Source organism: Globicephala melas, chromosome 14 (assembly GCF_963455315.2).
Source record: "Globicephala melas chromosome 14, mGloMel1.2, whole genome shotgun sequence".
Lineage (NCBI taxonomy): Eukaryota > Metazoa > Chordata > Mammalia > Artiodactyla > Delphinidae > Globicephala > Globicephala melas.
In genome coordinates, this window is record NC_083327.1 from 81,827,316 (window position 1) to 81,850,055 (window position 22,740).

Sequence of the window (22,740 nt, forward strand, 5' to 3'; positions counted from 1 at the left end):
GATGCCCCCCTGCTCACGTTTCCCGTCTGCCCCTCCGCACCAGAGCACCTGTCTAGGGAAGACTTTGTGACCCATCAGAGATAGAGCAAATGCGAGGGAATTAAATAACTACCAAACGTTGTTAATAAAGAAAGGATCTTGGTAAAAATGTTTTAAAAGTTTCACCTTCACACTCTTCCCTGAGACAGAAAACTGGTTTCAGTTTAAAGTTTTCACTCTAATTAGATCTATTTAAAAAATATACGTGCAACATGCTTCCCCCAGCTCCTGTTGCTGGGGGCCCCTAACCGCCTGAGGTTTCATGCTGCCTGACTTGAATCCGTGTTTGCGCAAATCAACTACTGACCATTTATTGTGCCTGAGTTGACCTTTTAGCAGTGACTTCAGTCATTTCTCATTTCCATCCATACTCCACACTGACACTAGATTATTTTTTCCAAAAGATCTGATCACGTTACTTCCCTGAAAGCCCCTCCCTGGTCTCCACGGTCAGTAGGACAAAGTCTAAGATCCTTAGCTGAGTGATAAGAGCCCCGTGGGCCTTGGTCCCTCCCAAGTCATCAAATCAGTAATCCCCGCTCCAGGTGTTTTTTTGTGCAGACCCCTTTGCCCCCTCCCCGCCTTCTCTACCTCCACTCTGGGGCAGAGGCTTATGCCTAGAATATTTCCAATCCCCACTAGGCAAACTTCTTCCATCCTCCCAGGTCCTTAATGAAGCTTCCCACCCTCAACTGTTCGAAGCCTTCCCCTCTCATTGTTTAATTCAACGTACAAGTACGTGTATGCTGAGTACCCTGCTGGACGCTGAAGATACAAAAATGAATAGAACGCAGCCCTGCTCACCCTACCAGGGGCCACAGATTAACAGGGGGTAAATGGTATGCAAACAAGCCATGGGACACGTGTTAAAATGAACTATGTTCAAGGTGGTATGGGGCTGGGTAAGAAGGCCCTTGACTCTTCTGATTTCTGTGGCACACTAGTTGGCATGAGTCTACGCTGCCATGTGGATGTGCCGTTTCATGCTGGGTGTCTCATCCTTCCACCAGATTACGTGCTTCTCCAGTGCTGTACTATGTCCTTGCCTCCCTGTGCTGAGTGCCCAGTGCAGTGCCACAGACACAGTAATCAATTAACTCATTTACAATAAATAAATAACTTGCCCATACAAGTACTGCTGATTTATTTTAAATATAAGGAAGGATATATTGAATTTTTCCCTCGGTGAATGTTTCTCATTAGAATAGCTTAGTTGCTGAAAACAGCATGATTTCTAGTGATTGCAGGAGAAGAACAAAAGCTAAAACTCCTAGGATGGCCGTTAGAAATGTAAATCAGAAGCTGCTATTACTCCAAGTGCTACGTGAAATCTCATATTCAATTTGTAACTCCAAAAGCTTTAATCTGTGATATGTTTGGTTCTACACAGTTAAGCAGAGCATTTGTATGTAAAATTAGAACAAAAAGATCATCAGGTGAAAGCTTCAGTCCAACTGGGGAATTTTCTAGAATGGTACCTCTACTCTCAGTTTGTAGCAATACTGAATGCTAACTCCATTCATCTGCACAAATTCAGGAGGGTATTGTGGCAGCAGCTTTTGATGTTAGGGGTGAACACAATTTTATGGGTGTTAGTGAGAGTTGGAGGTCTAATTTTCATGCCTTTGAATACAGAAAGTGAAAGACATACATTGTTGAAAGAAAAGATCACAAAGCAAGCACTCAGTTCTGTTAGAAATAAAGAGGATGGAGCATTCTGCTCAGAAGACTGTTTTCTTGTTTTGTTTTGTTTTTACTGCATGAAAATGCAAAAATCTGTGAATGGAAAGAAGTGGATGGCATTTGGGTGAGGATTACAGGGGAGAGAGGACGTATAGCAGATGCGGCAGAGACTGACCTCCATCCTCCACCACCTGTTTGCCCTTTCCTTCTTAGTTCAGCTGGATGCATGACACCCATGCCTTTGGGACCAGCCACGTGGCCACGCAGCTAACTCCTCTCCATGGGGTGCGGTGCTGCGTGCCTCTTCGAGATCTGGCCTTAGGAGTGAGATGCCCCCCTCTTCCCCATCCCCTTTAGCCCTGGTTGAAATGCGGACATGCTGCTGGGCATCCTGTACCACACAGGTGAGACCAACTAAAGACTTTGCGGGGCAGAGCCATCCTCCCAGCTCAAGGTCTTTATGAGAGAGAGAAATAAACATGCATCGAGTTAAGCCACCGCTGTTTGGGTTCTCGGTCGCACATCATGGCACGCATGTCTGAATAAAGTAACGGAGCACATTACCATCCATTTAGCCAGAGAGGAATGCGGGCACACTTTTTTTTTTTACTGCTGCTTCTAGCTACAGTGACCACACAAAATATTACAGGATATAATCTGAAGGCGATTTTGTCTATTAGAAAGTCCTTATCTAGTGCCTCCTTTTTGGTTATCTGCCCAAAGTCCTTTAGTGGATGAATTCCTTTGGTCATTTTTAAGAAATGTACCAGTTAAAGAGATTTTGGCTGGAGAATCAGAAAGTCCAATTCAATTGGCTTAAACAAAAAGGAAATTTATTCTTTCACATAACGCTCAGTCCAACAACAGAGGGGCTTTCGAGATGAATGACTGAGTCGTGCAGTCAAGTCCACAGGTAGGACCGGGTTCTTCCCAAACCACGCCTAGTAAGGGTCACGGCAGTAGCAGGATGGGTTTGGACGACTCAGGATTCCCTCCTGACCTGGGAATGCGGTCACCTCCCAAAAAGGAGAATACTTGAAAAAAAAAAAACCTCAGTGTTTAGCAGGAAAAAGGGACGATGGAAATCAGGAAGGAAGCCAAGGCTGTCCTACAACCTGTGGATGCCCACACGGATTCTAAGAGTCACCTGACAGAAACTCGCACATCTGGGCGGGTAGCTGGGGAGCTGGGTGCTCAGGGGTCCGGCTCTAGCAGCAAGCAGTCCTGTTCACAGAGGGCAGGTAAACAGCCTTTAGAGTAGGTTTCAGGCTGGTTGTTTTCTTAACTTTCTGGGGTAATTTGTGCCCCTGTCAATTTCTGATTCTACATCAATGACTTCTAAAATGGAGCTCAGAATATCAGAAGCTTACCCAGCTTACTGAAACCATGTATGTTACTGAAGTTTAGTGCTTTTCTGAGCTCTTACAGAAACAATCTTTGGTTTCCCCAGAACAGCAAACTACAAATACACACAGAAAGGTAGTCTCCAAACACCAATTTGGAGACCTTTTAAAAATCTTCCCAACGTCCATAACCTGAAGCCATTTCCACCCAGCTCACTAGGGGAGGTTCTGGCTCAACTGATTTAGTCTGAGGAAGATCTTGTCTCTCTACCTATCTTTCTACTCCAACTTTTCTTATTGATTAAGAGGCTCCCGCACTTTACAATAACACAATACAGCTTATACAAAAGCCTAGTCATGTTCTCACATAAAGGAGTTTTTCAGAAGCTGGCTTTGATTGGATTTCTTTGTTTCCAAATAGCAGCTGTCTTCTGAATACAGTTTTGCTTTCTATGCCCTGTTTACATGTAAACCATTTACATCAATGGTCTAAAGAAGGTTGATAAATAACTATTTTCTTGTGATTTCTTTTCTAGAAGGCATCCATTCCAAGCACTTCACATTCTTTAAAAATCCAACAAGTAAAATTCCATCTTATTTCTGCAACAGACTAACTCAGAAGTTGATGGCACTCAGTATCTCTTCTTTTATTATTTCCTCCAAATAATCAGGCAGTGCCAATATGCAGGCTTGCATACATAGCAATGCTTCGAGTTCATGGAGAGGAAGAGGTAGTGCAAACACCTGTACCCAGTAATTCGCTTAAGAATTCCTTAGGGATAGGTGACATTCTGGAAGTGGAGTGGGTTCTGTCTGGGTAGGTAGCCCCAGGAATAGCTAATTCAGACTCCCTTTGAATTATGGACCTGTCAGTTTTTTTGTTTGTTTTTGTGGTGTTTTTTTTTTTTTTTTGCAGTACGAGGGCCTCTCACTGTTGTGGCCTGTCCCACTGCGGAGTACAGGCTCCGGACGCGCAGGCTCAGCAGCCATGGCTCACGGGCCCAGCCGCTCCGCGGCATGTGGGATCTTCCCGGACTGGGGCACAAACCCGTGTCCCCTGCATCGGCAGGCAGACTCTCAACCACTGCGCCACCAGGGAAGCCCCCTGCCTGACTTTTGATCCAGGGAAAGGAGGGACTACTCCAGCTGAACAAACTTTAAAAGAGAAACAAAATGTGGTGTATGTGTACAATTCAATATTATTCAGCTATGCAAAGGAATGCAATTCTGACACACGACGGATGAGACTTGAAAACACTGTGCTAAGTGACAAACATTATGCTAAGCCAGATACCAAAGGGCAAATATTCTATGATTCCACTTCTCTATCTAGAATAGTCAAGTTCACAGAGACAGGAAGTAGATTAGAGGCGAGCAGGGGCTGGAAGAAATGGGGAGTTAATTATTGCCTAATAGGAAGAGAGTTTCTGTTTGGGGTGATAAAAAACTTTGGAAATTGATAGTGGTGATGGTTATTCAACATGATGAATACACTTGATGCTGCTGAATTGTACATTTTAAAATAGTTATAAATGGCAAATTTTATATTGTATATATTTTACCACAATAAAAATAGTATTAAGAAGGGGAGTATGATAAGTGATGTAAGTCAGAAAGAGAAAGACAAATACCATATATCACTTATATGTGGAATCTAGAATATGACACAGGACTTCCCTGGTGGTGCAGTGGTTAAGAATCTGTCTTCCAATTAAGGGGACATGGGTTCAAGTCCTGGTCTGGGAAGATCCCACATGCCGCGGAGCAACTAAGCCCATGCGCCACAACTACCGAGCCTGTGCTCTAGAGCCCGTGAACCACAACTACTGAGCCCATGTGCCACAACTACTGAGCTCACGTGCCACAACTACTGAGCCTGCACCCTAGAGCCTGCGAGCCAAAACTACTGAAGCCCGGGCGCCTAGAGCTTGTGCTCCGCAACAAGAGAAGCCATGGCAATGAGAAGGCCGCGCACCACAAGGAAGAGTAGCCCCTGCTCGCCGCAAGTAGATAAAGCCCACGTGCAGCAATGAAGACCCAACACAGCCAAAAATAAAATTAAATAAATAAATTAATTAATTTAAAAAAGTATGACACAAATGAACTTATCTACGGAACAGAAACAGACTCACAGGCATAGAGAACAGACTTGTGGTTGTCAAGAAGGGGCGATGGGGGAGGGATGGATTGGGATTTTGGGGTTAGCAGGTGCAAACTAGTATATAGAGAATGGATAAATAACAAGGTCCTACTGTAGAGCAAAGGGAACTATATTCAATATCCTGCGATAAACCATAATGGAAAAGAATATGAAAAAGAATGTACATGTATGTATAACTGAATCACTTTGCTGTGCGGTAGAAATTAACACAACATTGGATATCAACTCAACCTCAATAAAATAAGTTTTCAAAAAATGTTAAAAAGGGAGTGTGAGGGAACAAAGCAAACTACTTTGACAATCATACTTCATAATTCGGAGTGTATATAACACCATGAAAGGCGAGATGAGAACCAGAGAAGGTAACAGTGGGCTAGATGAACAATATCAGATCCGTGAGGCCATTTTCTAAAGGTAGCGTGAAGGGAAATCAAGAAAAACCAGGGCACAGGGAGGAATGATGGGGTCATGACCCGGATAAACATACAGGAGGAGCCAGCTGTTTCAGGGGGCTAGTGTTCAGGAGAGACCCTAACGAGAAAGGAGAGCCGGAAGCAAGCCCGAAAGAGCACAACGCACTATATCTCGGTGAGGCTCCTACCACCCGATGACAACAGGCCTGAGAAATCGTGGGGCGGTAAAAACTAATTAGTGTAACGAGATAGAGCAGAACTCCCCATCCTCTAGAACACCCAGTGCCCTCTGGGAAGGACAGTGAAGACAGGGCCGCCATTCAGGACGCCGGGCAGGGGGCTCCAACCGGCACCCTTTTGTGAGGGTGGCCCCCCCAGGGCAGTTCCAGCTGGGTGTGGCCCAGGCTCACATCAGTGTGACCGCGCTTGTCAATGTGCTGCAGCAATTCCTGACCGTGTGGAAAACCAGGACAGCAGCAACAAACCACTATGCGAAAGAATATGAAAAACTATATATATATATATATATATATATATATATATATATATATAACCGAGTCACTTTGCTGTATACCAGGAACATGACATTGTAAATCAACTATACTTCAATAAAAATAAAAATTAAAAAAAACCCCATGATTCCTTTGTCAGGATCACATTGTCCTATGCAGTTAACGTTTTATGAGATTGACATACATTGATACCCACTATGTGAACATATTTTATTTACCATAATATCTGAAAATATTTTATTTACCATAATATACTTTATTCTATGAAGTTTAAAAAGCTCTCTTGTTCATTTAATAGGAACCATTTGAAAATACATAACTAACCACACACAGTCATAAAATTTCACCCTATCTTCTCTGTGGATCTTTTCTTTTCTTTAAATGTGATCTGGTATTTTTTTTTAATTCATTTATTTAATTTAATTTATTGTTTTTGGCTGCGTTGGGGTCTTCTTTGCTGTGCACAGGCTTTTCTCTGATTGTGGCGAGCGGGGGCTGCTCTTCGTTGTGGTGCGCGGGCTTCTCACTGCGGCGGCTTCTCTTGTTGCGGAGCACGGGCTCTAGGGCACACGGGCTTCAGTAGTTGGCTCTAGAGAGTTGGCTCACATAGCCAACTCTAGAGTTGGCTCTGGAGTAGTTGGCTCACGCAAGCTCTAGAGAGCAGGCTCAGTAGTCGTGGCTCACGGGCTTAGTTGCTCTGCGGCATGTGGGATCTTCCCGGACCAGGGCTTGAACCCGTGTCCCCTGCATTGGCAGGATTCCCAACCACTGCGTCACCAGGGAAGCCCCTTCTCTGTGGATCTTAAATCCATAAAATTATACACCAATAGCAGTTTAAGGATAAAAAAGATTTCACTATAAAAACATGTGGTCTTAAAAATACCTCTAGGACAAATATGGCATACCTTTTAAAAAATCATGTTTTATTAGTCCTCTACAAAGAGGACAATGTTGTAGGTCTAATGTTCTGATCCTTGGGTTTCACTAGCTCCTTCCCAAGTGTACTGTGGTAAGCTTGCTACTCAGATAAAGCAAATGATTCGAGTCCCTGAGTCAAGCTGTCCCATGAAACACCTGTCTTATAAGAGGCACCACACAAAAGGCAGCTCTTGCTCAAGAAGGCTGCTTGTGGTATTCTACTTGTTCAGGCAAATGCATGTTAGCATATGGAAAACTTTAAGTCCGACAGAAAAAAAGCCCTGTTTAACCGAGCTTACTGTGTGCTTCCAAGCTACGTGGTCACGGATCTTGGCCCGGGCTCTCTGTCCCGGATTCCAACCCTCCTCCTAGCACATAACATTCCTTGAGCCTGTACTACACAAGCATCACTTTGGAGAACACTGCTCTACATTTTTTTTGGGTGTGTGGTACGCGGGCCTCTCAATGTTGTGGCCTCTCCCGTTGAGGAGCACAGGCTCCGGACGTGCAGGCTCAGCGGCCATGGCTCACGGGCCCAGCCGCTCTGAGGCATGTGGGATCTTCCCAGACCGGGGCACGAACCCGTGTCCCCTGCCTCAGCAGGCGGACTCTCAACCACTGCGCCACCAGGGAAACTGTACTTTTTTTTTTTTTAACGTAGGAAATTGTTTTAATCGCTGCAAAGATTTTTCTTCTTAACTAGAATTGAAGAGGTCAAAGCGCTTATGTGTGAGACACAGGAATGTCTGAGTTTGTGAATGCTTCTCCTTCGGTGATGTCTTATAGCTATTCTCTCTGCCCCATGGAACTTTCTGTGATATTGATGAAAATATGCTCTCTCTTCATGGTTTAGTCCAGTAGCTGGAGGCCACATATGGCCACTGAATACCTCAAATGTAGCTATTGTGACAGAGAAACCTAATTTTAAATTTTATTTAATTTTAATTTAAACAGCCACCTGTGGCCAGTGGCTGCCATATTGAACAGCACAGCCCTAGACTGAGATGAGGGCAGAATCAAAATGAATGCACAGGAGCTATGTTATCTTCAGTAGAAACCTGTTTTCCAAAATGTTCTGAGCTCTCTTGTAGCTGGTAGAGCTGAAGAAGTCTTCTCTATTCAATTTGCCACAAAATTGATTTCCTAACACATTATTCAAAGCGATGGAGCTTATCATTTTGAAAGAGTATAATTATTTCATACTTCCCTTATTTTAACAAAAAATAGCTAAAGACACATGGAAAGGTCACTGGTTCTGTGTTGGGTTAGAAAATATATATTTCTATTTCAGATTGCAGAATACTTTCTAGGAACATTTGCCAATTGCTAAGTGTTTTCCAGAGGAATGTTATGCAGAACTTGTTTGTACATTTATGAACAGTTTCTTTAATTAAAATAAATACTTTCCAGAGCTTTCTATCTTTGCACTTCAAGCTGGCTCACAAGCAGAAAGTCTAGCAAGACTTATTTCCACTCTGTAAATGAGCCAGGCTTAGTGTTTAAATTAGATTTTTGGACACTTGTCAAATAAACACGGAATGCATATTTCTGACATTTTGTAACATTCACTTTCTTTTAAAAATACTTTCTGATAAAGAACATCTTGTATATCAAAAAATAACGTGTCAACAAGATTTGATTCCATGCTCTACATGCTACAGAGGCCGGGGGTTGAGGTAAAAGCAAGGAAGGGTTACAACCTGGAGTTTAACGCTGACAAAGCCACGTTTAGACATAATGGAAAATACCTGTCCTTTTTGGTGAGTCCTTGAAAGCATTACAATATAAGCCACACATACCTGGAGTCTAGAATTTAATCTCTATTCTTCTTTGGAGAAAAGGGAGAACTCAATATAGTTTTCAAAATACTTCACATAATTTAGTTAAATTATGTATATTTATAAAATTAAAATACCTTTAAAGAACTGGAAAAGTAACCACTTTCTTTTTCTTTTTCTTATTAAATATTGACCATCTGCTGACTTTCTGTTTCTGAGCCCCACATATTGAAATGAAGGGGCTTCCCATCTATTTATTAAGCTTTTAACCCAATAATTAGATCTTTGAGGGGAGGAATAGGTATCTCCATTTGTCTACATCGACTCCTTTCCTATACAGGGGCTAAAAATGAGGCTCAAACTCTCATTTAACTAAAATCTTCAACAATATATTAATGATATCGTTATAAGTACTTTTAACAAAAATTTCTTTGCATGTAGCAGGTCGTACCCCGTCCTTGCACAGGTCTAGATCCAGGTTGGATGGAGCCTTTGTAACTTTAGGTTCTACAATTTTTGAGACGCTCTTCAAGGAAAACAATGCAAGAATACCATTGGTTAAGAGGGCTTGGACGGGGTCTGTGGAAGTGAGGAGGCCAAGGCGAACGCTGCATTAGCTCCTCGATGCATCTGCCTCGGAGTAACGCACGCTACTCACTAAAGGAGGGAGTGACTACCAGATGCCTTAAGAAATTCTATTTAATTTCCTTAACTAATGGTCAGTTTAACGATTTTTTTTTTAAAGATCTCCCGTTTTCGTTTAAATGAGTACGAATTTTTTTCAGTTGTTAAATCTTGTCCCTGAATTTCTAATTTAAAACAGAAAACTCTTTATTCAATTCCTAGTATTATTTTAAGAAATTATCTCTCAGACATATAACATCCCAAAACAACAGCAAATAAGATAAAGATGTTTTATTTATAGAAAACTCACAAGGTTTGATTGCTATAGCTTTTTGTACTCCCAGGTCAGTGAGCATAATGTATTCCATATTTTGTTGCTGTTTTCCAGTATTAAACATGTCAACATTTTACATCGGTACCATAAAACTTAGTGAGATAGTTCTGATGAATAGCAATAAGGCCAGAGAAAGAATAATGCATCACACGAATTCCTCAGGAAATCAATTAGTATTTTTATGAGGAGTAGTAAAAATAAGACCAAGGGTTAGCAGAGAGTAAGGTCAGGCTATTTGATCCCAAAACATATTCTTTGCTGAGTTCTGTTTATCCATGTAAAAATATTCTGTGCTGTGTCAAAATGAAAATCTCAGTGCTCCCAAGACTAAGATATTTTATATATCAGATGTACTGAATTCTTCATTTGGCTGTGTGGACTTCGATAGGGCATATAAACTCTGTAATTTTTGCAGGATTTTCAGGTTCCTAACTGACTTTTCGTGGATCTCTGAACTTAGTATATTTTGGTGTTCTGAATTATGTACTATGTGTACAAGTAAAACACTGCATATTTTATGTTTTTTGAAGAGGTTCTTGTTGAGGCAACATAAGTAATTCTAATATTGGGGTAAACGATGATTAGTATTTGAAAATAAAAGTGACAGTGTATTCATATTACTTCTACATTGTTAAGATTCATTCATTCATTCACTCAGTCATTCAATGAATGCTGAACTCCATATACATGAATTTACTGAGGACAAGACTATGGAGGCATGAGACAAGTGTCACACTTCAACTTGAACCCTCGGAGGTGGCATTTAAGCTCGGATAATTCTTTAAAATGGTAAAAATTTTGCTGCAACCATCACACATCTATCAGGCCTTTCCTAGCTGGACTGATATTATCATTTAAATGGAAATCCTAACCTTCCTTTATTAGCTAATGTACACTGCTCTCTGGGTAACAGTTAAGCCTAGATATATAGGGGAGCAAAGGATCAGCTAATCTGATTTTCCAGGGAATAACACTATATGTTTGAATAAGAGAGTCATAAATACTAACCTTAGCACCTATTTTAAAGGAGCCAAAGACAATGAAAATGCTGAAGCTTGTGTCTTCAGATGGAAACTATACACAACAGCAATCATAGATGTATGGGGGACCATCCAGGCATGTAGCGGTGGGCTGACTGATGAGATTAGAACTCTACAGTTTGGAGCTCAGTACACAGGTGTTTCTCAGCTCTAAAACTGTGTGTCCATGGGCACCTCACAATGTACCCGGAAAGCTGGATTTTTAAATTCTGTGAATGACAGGGAATTTGGTTCTCAACCATTTTTATGCAAGAGATCCTTTTTGTAACATCAAGCACTTCTTGGATACCCACATAATAAGAGTTGCCAGTTGAGGACAAATTAAGCACAGGTGGATTCGCAGATATCTTACAATAAACCTGTAAATTACAGCCTGAGAAGCACGTCCAAGACTCTGATTCTTCCATAGCTTTGCTGTCAGTTACTTTCCTTGAGCACTGTCTAGGGTGCGGGGTTCACTGCTCCCATGGCAGCCTGTTTTGTGGCTGCTGTCCATGGTGCTACAGCAAACCCTGAGCAGAGATTCATCTTCCTCTAACTTCTACTTATTGGGCCCTGTTCTGCCTCTGAAACGACATAAACTAACCACGATTTCTTCCACACAACAGCTTTCCATTACCACCCGTAAATCCAGAAAAGACCACCAGCTTACAAGGGTGTACAAATCACAGCAAAACAGCATGTACCAGGAAAAGGGAAGAGAAAGAAGTAAAAAAGTGAAGCCAGGAAATAAGCTTCCAAATCCATTCTATTAGTGGCCCATTTCTACGCTGTAGCTGGCCCACAAATGCGGCTCTAGGTTTTCCAGCAGTCAGCTTTCAGGGGGAACCCTTAGTAGTTGCATAATTCGCAATGTCCTCCAGGACAACCTTCCTCAGGGCAAGCATAATGAACTTAGAACAGGCACCATGGTTCCTCACAGAAAAGCCCACTGGGATGTCCTGAACCACACACATCAAGTTCCCTGTACAGTGACCACAATATAAACGAATGGCACCAAATTACTATGTAGGGAAAGCAATTCTTTGAAGGGCTAAAATCGTGAGGCCCAGGCACCTAACTCCCTGCTGTAGATCTGGCTTGATTCAGGGGTATATTTTAGAATATCTGGAAGGGAGGATCAAATAAGAGTCCTGTAGTTAATTTTCCATGAATATTAGGTCTTTCAGGTGAACTTTTGATAAATACTGATTAAGCTTTTGATTAAATAAATATATACATAATGCCAGGCACTGTTCTAAGCATTTTATATCCATTAGCTCATTTAATATTCATAATGGTCTCATAGAGGGTCATTACAAGGCATCGTATTTTGGAGGTGAGGAGACTGAGGCACAGAAAGATTAAGACCCCTGGTGGCAGATACAGCCAGCATTTGGATCTAAGTCATACAATCCAATATCCTTTTTTTTTAATTTTATTTTTTTTAATTTTTTTTTTGCGGTACGCGGGCCTCTCACTGCCGTGGCCTCTCCCGTTGCGGAGCACAGCCTCCGGACGCGCAGGCTCAGCGGCCATGGCTCACGGGCCCAGCCGCCCCGCGGCATGTGGGATCTTCCCGGACCGGGGCATGAACCCGCGTCCCCTGCATCGGCAGGCGGACTCTCAACCACTGCACCACCAGGGAAGCCCCCAATCTCCTTTTTCACCACTACAAGAATCCCAAAGGCATGTAAGTTGGGTTAACACCCTTTTGTGAAAGTTGAGGATTTGAAGAAAAAGAGCAATGTGAGGTCGGTCAACTTATGTCTTTTGAGAAGGCAAAGCAATGGGAATTTGTATCAGTCTGAAAAAGCTTACAGGGATTGGGGCATAAAAGGCAGGGAGGGAAAAGAAAGCATCAAGTCAGTGCATAGTTTAGAAAATCATTTCTCTTTGTTCTTTTTTCAACTTCTTCAAATTACAAACAGTGGTGGATCAAAATATGTCCATGTATTCCTTGACACCCTTTCCTTTAAGCTGGAGCCTAATTTCCTTCCCTTTGAAGGGCGTGCTGGATCTAGTACTCAGTGCTGACCAATGGAATAAATCAGAAGTGATGGTGTACAGACTTGGAGAGCAGGTCACTGTGGCTTTATCTTTGCTCTGTCTGTTGGATCAGTTGCTCCAGGTAAGTTAACTACCATTCTGAGTACAAGTAGCCTAAGAAGAGAGCCATGTGGTGAGGGCCACTAGCCAGTGAGGAACTGAGGTATTTCTGGCCAAGAGTCATGTGGTCGAGCCATCTTGGAAGTGGAGCTTCCAGCCCCAGTCAAGCCTTGGGTTAACTACAGCCGAGCTTGACTCCAACCTCATGGGACTCTCAGCCAGAACCACCCAGCTAAGCTACTCAGGGATTCCTGACCCTCAGAATCTGTGAGATAAAAATGTTTATTAATTAAAAGGTTCAAATTTTGGCTTATTCGTTATGCAGCAATAGATAAGTAATATAGGAAACAACAAGCATCCCCTACCACCCTCGCAGTAACAAAACAGAATAAATAAAAATAAAACACATTGCCTAGAACTTCCAAAGAAGCTTCCTGAAGATAACCATTCTCCTTTAGGTAAGGATTTGCCCCCAAACTCTCTTAACCCAAAGATCTTAAAGCAATTCAATTTACTTCCAAGGTAATTTTCCATGATTTGGAGTTCAAATATGTGTGTTACTTATAATGTCACATTGTGTAAAAAAGGGAAGCAAAAGATGTTCAAATCTTAAATTACATAAACCCTCAAAATTCTTAGAGCAAGATGAAGAACTGAATGCAGAAGATGGGCCAAAGGAACCCCCAGCTTTAGAGAATGGAAGAACAGGAGCTGATAGCAGGTTGAAGCATATAATTGAGCCGTTAGTTAAAAGCTACTGTAACTCATTGTAAAAGAAAACATTTGCTAGAAATTCTGATCCCAGAACTTGGCAGCTTGCTGACGCCACATGCAATCGGTGCAGATTATACAGTAAATGACGAGGACTAAAGCTGGGAAGTGGAGTCTGATTTCCATAATTTCTAAGGCTAGCAGACATGACTTGAGTTTTCATCCTAACGCAATCACCATTATTAATCCAGAGGTATTTCCTTCTGCTTAGGCATCGCGGTGTCTCTTTATTTCTCACCTTCCACGTACTCTGCCTTATCACTCAGCCCAGGGCTCGCTAAGCTGCACTCCACGACCGATACGGCGCTTTACGAAGGGCGACAGATGCCAGTTTATGCACAGGTAAATCACAGTGCTCAGCCCCAGATCAGGCTTGGGTGATACCCCTCTGCCGTCCATACCCCTCCGTCCACAAAGCTCGTCACGAAGTTGCAATTTTAAAAGAAATGCCTTCCCACCACAATTCAATAACCTTTTTATAAGCACATACACTTCTTTTTCTGGCCTGCATGAAATTTAATATCAGGATTATTATCCATTTGTCATTTCAACCTATAATTTAGTCAGCCTCCTTGCGTTTGATTTATGCTTCCCTCGCCCCTTCGCCGTCAGCTGGCAGCCACAGATCCATTCAAGAAGCTGTCTAGGTCATATTGGTTTGACCTCTTAGAACAAACACTTTCCATGTTTCTTATTCTGCTTCCCTAAGAGGCACCATGAAGTTTTGCTCATCTCGATTTAAAATGATTTTTACTACACAATAACATTTCAAGTTTTCCGTATTAATCTTCATTTTATTTCTTGAAATACTTAGGCAAACAATGTTACTAAGACATCACGCTAAGATGAGGAATTCTCTTTCTCCTCCACTCCTGTCTGCTTAATGCCTGAATTAAGAAATCACACATTTTTGCTCTGAATTAGCTGAGCACTGGAAGAAAAGTTTAAAAGGCTGACCAAGTAATTCACGTCTTAAACACTTGCATAGCAATTAAAGCAGAAAATCTTGCCTCCCCTTCTATATATATATATATATATATATATATATATATGGTATCCTGTTAAGAATTTAAAAATCTATTTTGTATATCAAAGATGTCTGAGTCTAAATGGAAAATGAAAATAAAGCAATCCTAGCCAATCTGCCAAAGCAAACAAATACACGGTCAAGAGCCAGGAGTGTGGCTGGTACTCACCCCGCAGCCCAGGCCGCTGCCCGCTTCGCAGGTGACCTTCCTCTGGCTGGGCTCAGGAAGCAGCCCTGCTCCGCAGCCCGGGCTGGGGCACAGCACGCCCCCCATCTGCAGCACGCACTCTTCGGCGCCATATTGCTGGTACCGGTTGTACTGCAAAGAGAAAATGAGTTTTTCAAAGTGATAATACAGACACCAAGATGTGCTGTTTTACCGAAATGCTAATCGTTGGTGGTTCGGGGGTTTTCTTGTTAGTCTGTTTCTGTAAAAACAGGGGTGGGGGGGTAAGGTGTGGTACAACCTAGAGAAAGTCTCCCAGTTCCAGCGGACAAAACAGAGAAGTGAGGCCTGTGTTCTTCGAATTTCTAGAAATTTACCCTCAAAAAATAGATTTTTCCAAGTTTGATCTTTTAAAATACTACTACCAATTGCTTTTAGTAGACTTTTTCATACAGATTTTAGGGAACATATCTATACTTTAAGTTATGGACATTCAAAACGCATCACTATCAATCTCATCAAAGAGTATATTTTCATGCCTCTATTCAGGAGTCTATCGAATTTTTAAAACTGTTTTGAAAATAGGTCCCAACGTTCCACCCCTGGTAGTTGTTAGCAGTCCACACGGCATCAATGAGCATACTCAGCTTGACGAAGAAAGACTACTGTTTTTCTGTTAAAGAATAAAATTTTCCTTTCATCACTATTCTTATTCCTAAAGCATGATTTCTTTTATCCCTGACTTCATTTCTCTGTGCTGTTGCTTGGCTCAATTCCCTTTAACTGTTTCCCCAGCTGGCAGAATAAACCTCAAATTGCACAGCACACTTTCCAAAGTCTTCCTTGTCGCAGCCCTACGTTACTGTTCTCCTTGCATTATTTGATCATATTCTCTTCTAAACTCAGATCAACTCAAATGGATCTGACAACTAATTCAAGCAACATTTACTGAGCGCCTACTACGTGCCAGACACTACTGTGGGTGCTGGGAATACAGCCCTAAACAAAACAGACCTCTCTGCTCTCATCCATAAGACTAGAACAGTAAATACTGCAAGGTTAAACTGTATAGTATTTCAGATGGTGATGAGTGGGGAGGAGAATAAACAACTAGGAAGAGATAGATCCTGGGGAAGATGGGAATTACAGTTTTAAAGAGGTGATCAGGGAATAGGGAATGCCTTACGAAGAAGGTGCATTTAAGCCAACATCCGAGGGAGATTAGAAAAGCAAGCCATGTGCCACCTGGGGGAATGAGCTTTCCTGGCTGAATACGGAGCATTGTAAAGGTCCAGAGGCTGCATGGGCTTGGTTTGTTTGAGGTACTGCTAAGAGGCCAGTGTGTCTGAGGTAAAGTGAATGGGCGTGTGTGTGTGTGTGTGGGGGGGGGTGGGTAATAGTAGATGAAGTCAGAGAGTTAATGGGGATCCAGGATGTATAGATCCCTGAAGGCCTCTGTAAGAACTCTGGCTGTTATTCTGAGAGATTTGGGAACCACCGGGGACTTTCGAGCTGTGGACGACACAATATGACTAATCTCTTAAAGACAGCCATCTGGCTGACACGTTCAGAATAGACTTGTGGGGACAAGGATGGAAGCAGGAAGCAGAGAGGCAGGTCAGAGGTTACTTCAGCAAGGTCCATGGAGAGATGGTGGTGGCTTGAATCAGGAAAGCAGTGATTGAGGTAGGGATGGAGCAGTGGTTGAGTTCTGGATATATTTTGAAGGTAGAAATGGAAAATTTTTTGAGGCAGGTTGGATACATGGTGTGACAGGAAAGGAAATCAAGCAGGAAGTAATGTTTTTCCCTGGGAAGACAGAGGGAAGGAGAGACTATTACTGAGATGGGGAGACTTGGAAGAAGAAAGGTGTGAGTCTGTGTGTTTAGGGAGTTGAGAAAAGGAATCATTATTTCTATCGTGCTCATATTCATTTTGAAAACCTCCTACACAACTAAGTCAAAATGTTGAGTGGCTAGTTGAATGTATGGCTTTGGAATTTAGGAGAAAGTTGCGGGTTGTAGACACCAATTTTGAAGTCACAGGTGCACGTAGAGCTGGAAAGGAAAGGGTTAGCATCAGGCCTACTCTCCATTTTCTCATATTTCTGACCCAAGCAAAAAAAGAAAGATGCGTTGGTCAAATCCCCTTGTAAATATGCTAATGGTACTTATATACAATGGCATTTACTAGAAAAGAGTTCTTATCTATGGAATGCATTCAGCAGGAAACACTTGGTCTAAGTTTGCTTACAGTAAACTAGAATATATGAATTTATGAGGTAAGGCTCTCTGAAAATGTCATGAGCTGTGCAATTATTAAGGGATAATGAAGACATTTTATCAAGTGAAGAATGATGAGACAGTTTATATAACTGAGAGATTTCATGTTAGTGATCATTCCATGAACTTCCCAGAGACCTCATGTATTGACTCTTGCCTAGAGTACATCCCAATATGCTGAGAAAGGACATGCATAGCTGTGTTAAATGAGGTGGGGTTTCCCTGTATTTTGTCTGTGTCTCATCATTACCAGCATCCTGGAAGTTATTAGCAAAGACTGACACTGGGTTACATCTACGATTCTTTTTTTTTTTTTGTGGTACGCGGGCCTCTCCCTGTTGTGGCCTCTCCCGTTGCGGAGCACAGGCTCAGGACGCGCAGGCTCAGCGGCCATGGCTCACGGGCCCAGCCGCTCCGTGGCACGTGGAGATCTTCCCAGACCAGGGCACGAACCCGCGTCCCCTGCAACGGCGGGCGGGCTCTCAACCACTGCGCCACCTGCGAAGCCCACATCTACGATTCTTGCAAGTCTGATTTGACAATACGACCCTGTGTTATCTCAACAGCCATGAGACTGGATGACATTACCTAACCTTTGTGGGGATGCTGAGAAGGAGCCAGCAAAGGTGACTGAGAAGAAGCAGCCTATTAGGCAGGTGTAAAACGAGAAGAATGTAGGCGTCCTGGAAGGCAAGGGAACACAGTATTTCAAGGAGGGTGTATGTGTCATGATAAATTGTGTCAAAGGCTGCAGATAAGACAATTACTGAACACTGGCTGTTGTTAGAAATGGAGATGCCATTGCGATCTCAACAGGGGCCATTTCAGTGGAGTCATGGAGCCAGAGGCATTATGGGAGTGGAGTCAAGAGAGAGCTGGAGGAGACAAATTCCAGGAGGTGAGCGTGGACACTTTTTTCTAGGAGTTTGACTGAAAGGGGCAGCAGAGACAGGAGGACAGCAGCTGGGAGGGCTGTGGGACTGTAAAGGGATTTTTGAAAATGGAGAAATACCAGGATGTTAGTAGGCTGAAGGGAATGAGTGAGAAGAGGACGGCAACTGATGACGCCGTGGGTAGGTGAGGGAATGGGATCTACAGGATGAGTAGAGGGTGAGGCCTTAGGACGAGGGCAGAGTGCTGGGGCCCAGGTGCAGACAAAGGAGGTTCTGGAAATTTGAGATGTGCAGAAAAGGTATGAATGATAAAGGGGAGGGAATGTTTGGAGTCAGGATTATTGCTGGGCAGCATAAGAGCCCATTTGAACAGTGAATTTAGAGGAAGCTAGTCAGTAGAGTTGCCTGCTCTTCGCACCAACACTCAGCAGCACGTGCAGAGCAGCCAGGAAGTTGGTTTTAAGCCAGGTGGGGTTTGGTCAGACTTGTATGAAGAAGCCAGCCATTCCTCCACCATTCCCACCCCTGTGTGAATGATTCCAATAAATATTTATTGAACCCCTCTGCTCAGCTCTGTACCACTGGACTCTTTAACCTTCTGTTTTGTCCAATCCAAAATGGGTACAAAGTTTCAGTTTTGCAAGATGGATACATTCTTGGGATCTCAGGTAAAGCCTGGGGAACACAGCTAATAATTCTATATTGTAGACTTAAATTTGCTAAGAGGGTAGGTATTTCAGAACTACGGAGTTTTACTTAATATTTTCTGTTTTACATCTGTGTTGCCCGTTTTCTACACTGGTTCTCAAGAACGCAGAGAATAACAGAATCATAATGTTCCATAATAGCTCACTTGCTTTAGCTCACATTGTACACACCATGATTTTGGAATAAGAATGACAATATTATCACCATGAATGTGATTACTAAAAACTTCAAATATATTTTCATGTGCTCTACCCATTCTCCTGCCAAATTTTTCCAATAACACTGTATCTAAATTGTTGAGACATAGGGCCATTTCATACTATGCTTTCTTTCTCCTTATTCTCATGTAATCTTAACGCTACACACACACACACACACACACACACACACAATACTCATCACCAGTCCTTATGTTAATGTCTGATCAGCAATTTTGGTTGTTTGAAGCTTGTTCTCTAGTATAAATTCCTCAGGAAGATCTCATTGGAAAAATGTTCACTGAATTCTTGCTCAGTGACAGTTTATTTGGGGCCTTGATTCTTGAAAATGAGTTTGGCTGGGTATAAAGTCCTGGGTTCATATTTTTTCCCCCTTAAGTATCTTAAATGTCTTACTCTATGTTCTGATACATAGTGTTATGGGCAAAGCTTATGACAATCTGATTTTATTGTTTTCCTTTATAAGTGAATTGATCTTTTTGCTCAGATGCCCAAAGGATTTCTTTCTCTTTTTCTTTAGAATCTAGTAATTTTATTAGAATATGTCTTGGTGATGGTCATTTTCTGATCAATATTCATATGCATGCTATGTCAGGAAAGTTGTACTGAATTTAATTTTTTAGTATTTACTCCATTCTCTTGCTTTGATGTTTTTCTTGTGGGCTTTCTAGTGTACATATATTGGACGTTTTTTACCTAATTTCTAAATCAGTCAACTTCTCTTGACTGATTTAGAAGTTGGGTAAAGTTAGTTTATCTTACTTTATTTTCATTTTTTAGAATTTTCTTTCTTTTCACTGTCTATTTCTTTTAAGACTATGTCCGTTGTTATTTATTTGTACTTGTGAAATTTCTTAATAACTTAGTTCCCTTTGGAATAGTTATTTTAGTTTTCACCCAGTTGGTGGGCATGACCGGCTGACACACTCTCACTGCCTCTCAGGACAATATTCTGCTCTTCACTCTGCATCTCCTCTTAAGAACTTTGTGTGGCATTTGACCTTGTTTCTTTTCTGTTGGGATTTTACTTTGTTCCTTTCTGTCGCTCACCTTTACGTGAAATTAGTTCTGAAATTTTAGGAGGAAGAAGGATTCAGAATAGCTCTTAATGGCTCTACAGTTTCCTATTTGGTTTTTTGGGCAGTGTTAAAAAATATGAGGGCTCAATTTCTGTGATCTCCCCACTCTGATACCCCATTTTCAACCGGACTTTCTCTTTCCCTTTACTCAGTGAGGGGCTTTGTCCTGACAGAGGTCTTTGACTGGTTACCGGTTTTGTGAGTCACGGGACCTACGTGCTCCAGCCCCTCAGGCCTTCCTGTAGACCCTCTGCACTCCCCGCTTTCCTTCACGTATTTGTATTCCTGAATTCAGCACAGTATCTTGTCCATAGTTGGTACACAATAAATTGTTGTAGAATGAATTAATAAAATTTAACTCCATTCTTAAAGAATTCTAATAAAATAATCAGTGACAATGGGAATTAATAACAGAGTGGTATAGGATGATTTTTACCTACATAAATTATTTTCTAGTTTAAATAAATTGATCTTAAGTCATTAGCTATTTACTGATTTGATGACAGATCACCTATCTATTTAATTTAGTTAAGCAATTTTATTACTACGATAATATTTTTTCTAGGAAGAAGTTAACCTATTAACCTATGGACAAAGTGCACTAACTCTATAGAAATTCTTGCTGACTACATGTGTTACAGTCTCAAATTCTGACAGAACGTGTAAACTATGTTCCTGTTTCCATTCATTAACTAAGGAATTTATAAGAAATAACTTTATTATATTCAATCTATATTACAATTCCTTTTCTAAAGGAAGACAAATATTTTAGCTTACATGTCTGGTAATTTCTGATTAAAAAGTACACACAACATCTGAATCAAAACCTACAATTACTGAATGCATTTCTTTTTTTTAACATTGTGAAATGTATAAGAAAAACATTTGACCTAGACCAATAATGTTCTAGTATTCATAAAAAGTTTAATACCCTAAGGAAACAATTTAGACATGTAATTACATTATATGTTATTAGCAGAGATCCTTATGTAGTTTTCTTTAAGATAAGACCCACAGTTTCACAGATTCCTTTCAACCACTTACTGGCACAAAGTTGAGCGTGCACCGGAAGAAACATACTATATACTTATTGGAGAGTTGTGACAAGTTAGCATGAAGTAGAGCAGAATGTCTGTACTCATCTGAGTGTAAAATACACACAACAGTGGTAAAGTGATAAATGGACTGCAAATGGTGGAAAGGAACGACGACTGATCCTTTGACACTGCTTGTGTTATTTCCTAGGGCTTTTTTACTTATCACTGTTGAATAGCATTTATAAATAGAACTAACTTGGAGGAATGTGATTAATTTATAACGTGAACTAGGTCTGTATGGAGTCCATTCTCAGGTGAGCTCAAAAGCAGCAAATTCTCTAAAAATCACTTAGGCATTGTTTGTCTTTGGAATCACAGTGAGTGTCCATGTGTGTGCTTGTGTACGTGTAGATAGGTATATTAATACTTACTTGCCAACTTACGCTGTTTAAGCTGTTAATAAAACTAGTTTGCAAATTTCTAGATATACTTCCATAAAGTGGATACTCCACAGACAGATAACTAGGATAATTTAGAGATGACAGGGTATTTGCAAAATTTTTTTAAAATAAATGTTAATATTAACAAAGCATACTGTTCTGCACCTAAGAAAAAAAATTAAAAGTTCCTCCTACATTTTGTCAGATTATAGTGAAAATACATTCTGTTAGATGACTTATCTAGGTAAAATCTCAACTCATTGGTATGGTTTATATTTTATTTATTTGGGGAATAAATTATTCAGTTTTTATGTGTATGCTCATGGATTCTCTTAAGAACAGGAAATATTCATTTTAAAGTATAAAATTCACAGAAGTTTCAATAAACTCATATTTTAAGAATCTAAAAATGAGTCAGGGGAGAGCATAAGCAAACAGAGGTTGCACTTTGGTGGTCTGTTGCTAGTTGGAGGAGCTGGGTTGGGTAGAATAATGTTCTATAATGAAGCCAGGGTCCCAGGTCCCAGGTCCCATGGAGGCCAGTTAGCTTCCCCTTCCTTGCTGGCCACTGTCTCTATGCTAAGTGCAAGTGGTGACCCGCGGGGTCAGGCTGGGGAGGAACTGGGCCCAAATACCCCACACTGCTGGAAAACCACTCAAAAGGCCTGTCCTATGTAGGAGGGCACAAACGGCTCATCGTGATGTTTAATTCGCATGCTTTCCTAAGAAAAGACAGCAAGAAGGAAGCTAAATTTTAAAACTGCAGCAAATTTGAAGCACAGGGATACTTAGGTAAAACTAAAATCTGGGAAAACAGGCAGATGTTCTGTCAAAATGAGGTGGAGCTTGTCAGCAATCCATGGCAGCCTTTCAAATCCTCTGAGCAGGGAAGGGGGCTGTTTGTGTTCTGCCATGGAATTTTCCAGAGTATCCTTTTGGGGGCGCTCAGGTACAGCTACAAAAGCAACCCGTACAGGCTGTTCTTGCTTTTCCCCCACTAAATTCTGGCTTCTGTGAGGTCTTAGCCACAAGCACCCAGGGATTCCCTCCCAGGACCTGTCTCCTGCTCTCCCCCTGGAGGAGAGAAATCCCCATCAGAGATACCATTCACTGAATGACCAAGGACTGTGCCCACACTTTGCCTATGCATTTCACTCTCCGTCTATCCTAGAAGTGACAGGTGAGG

The 22,740-nt window shown here is 41.6% G+C and overlaps 1 protein-coding gene across 12 annotated transcripts in view; it reads right to left on the bottom strand.

Annotated features, from left to right (window-relative positions):
- Nucleotides 1–22,740, bottom strand: part of AGPAT4 (1-acylglycerol-3-phosphate O-acyltransferase 4) — a 1,427,829-nt gene that overhangs the window by 316,938 nt on the left and 1,088,151 nt on the right. For all 12 annotated transcript variants that reach the window (XR_004038703.3, XR_009558681.1, XR_009558682.1 and 9 more), the window contains one exon: nucleotides 14,901–15,050. Coding sequence is in view for 8 of the 12 variants with exons in the window: in XM_030852990.3 (XP_030708850.1) it covers nucleotides 14,901–15,050 (150 nt within the window). In the remaining 4 variants the exon portion in view is untranslated. The remainder of the gene's footprint in view (nucleotides 1–14,900; nucleotides 15,051–22,740) is intronic.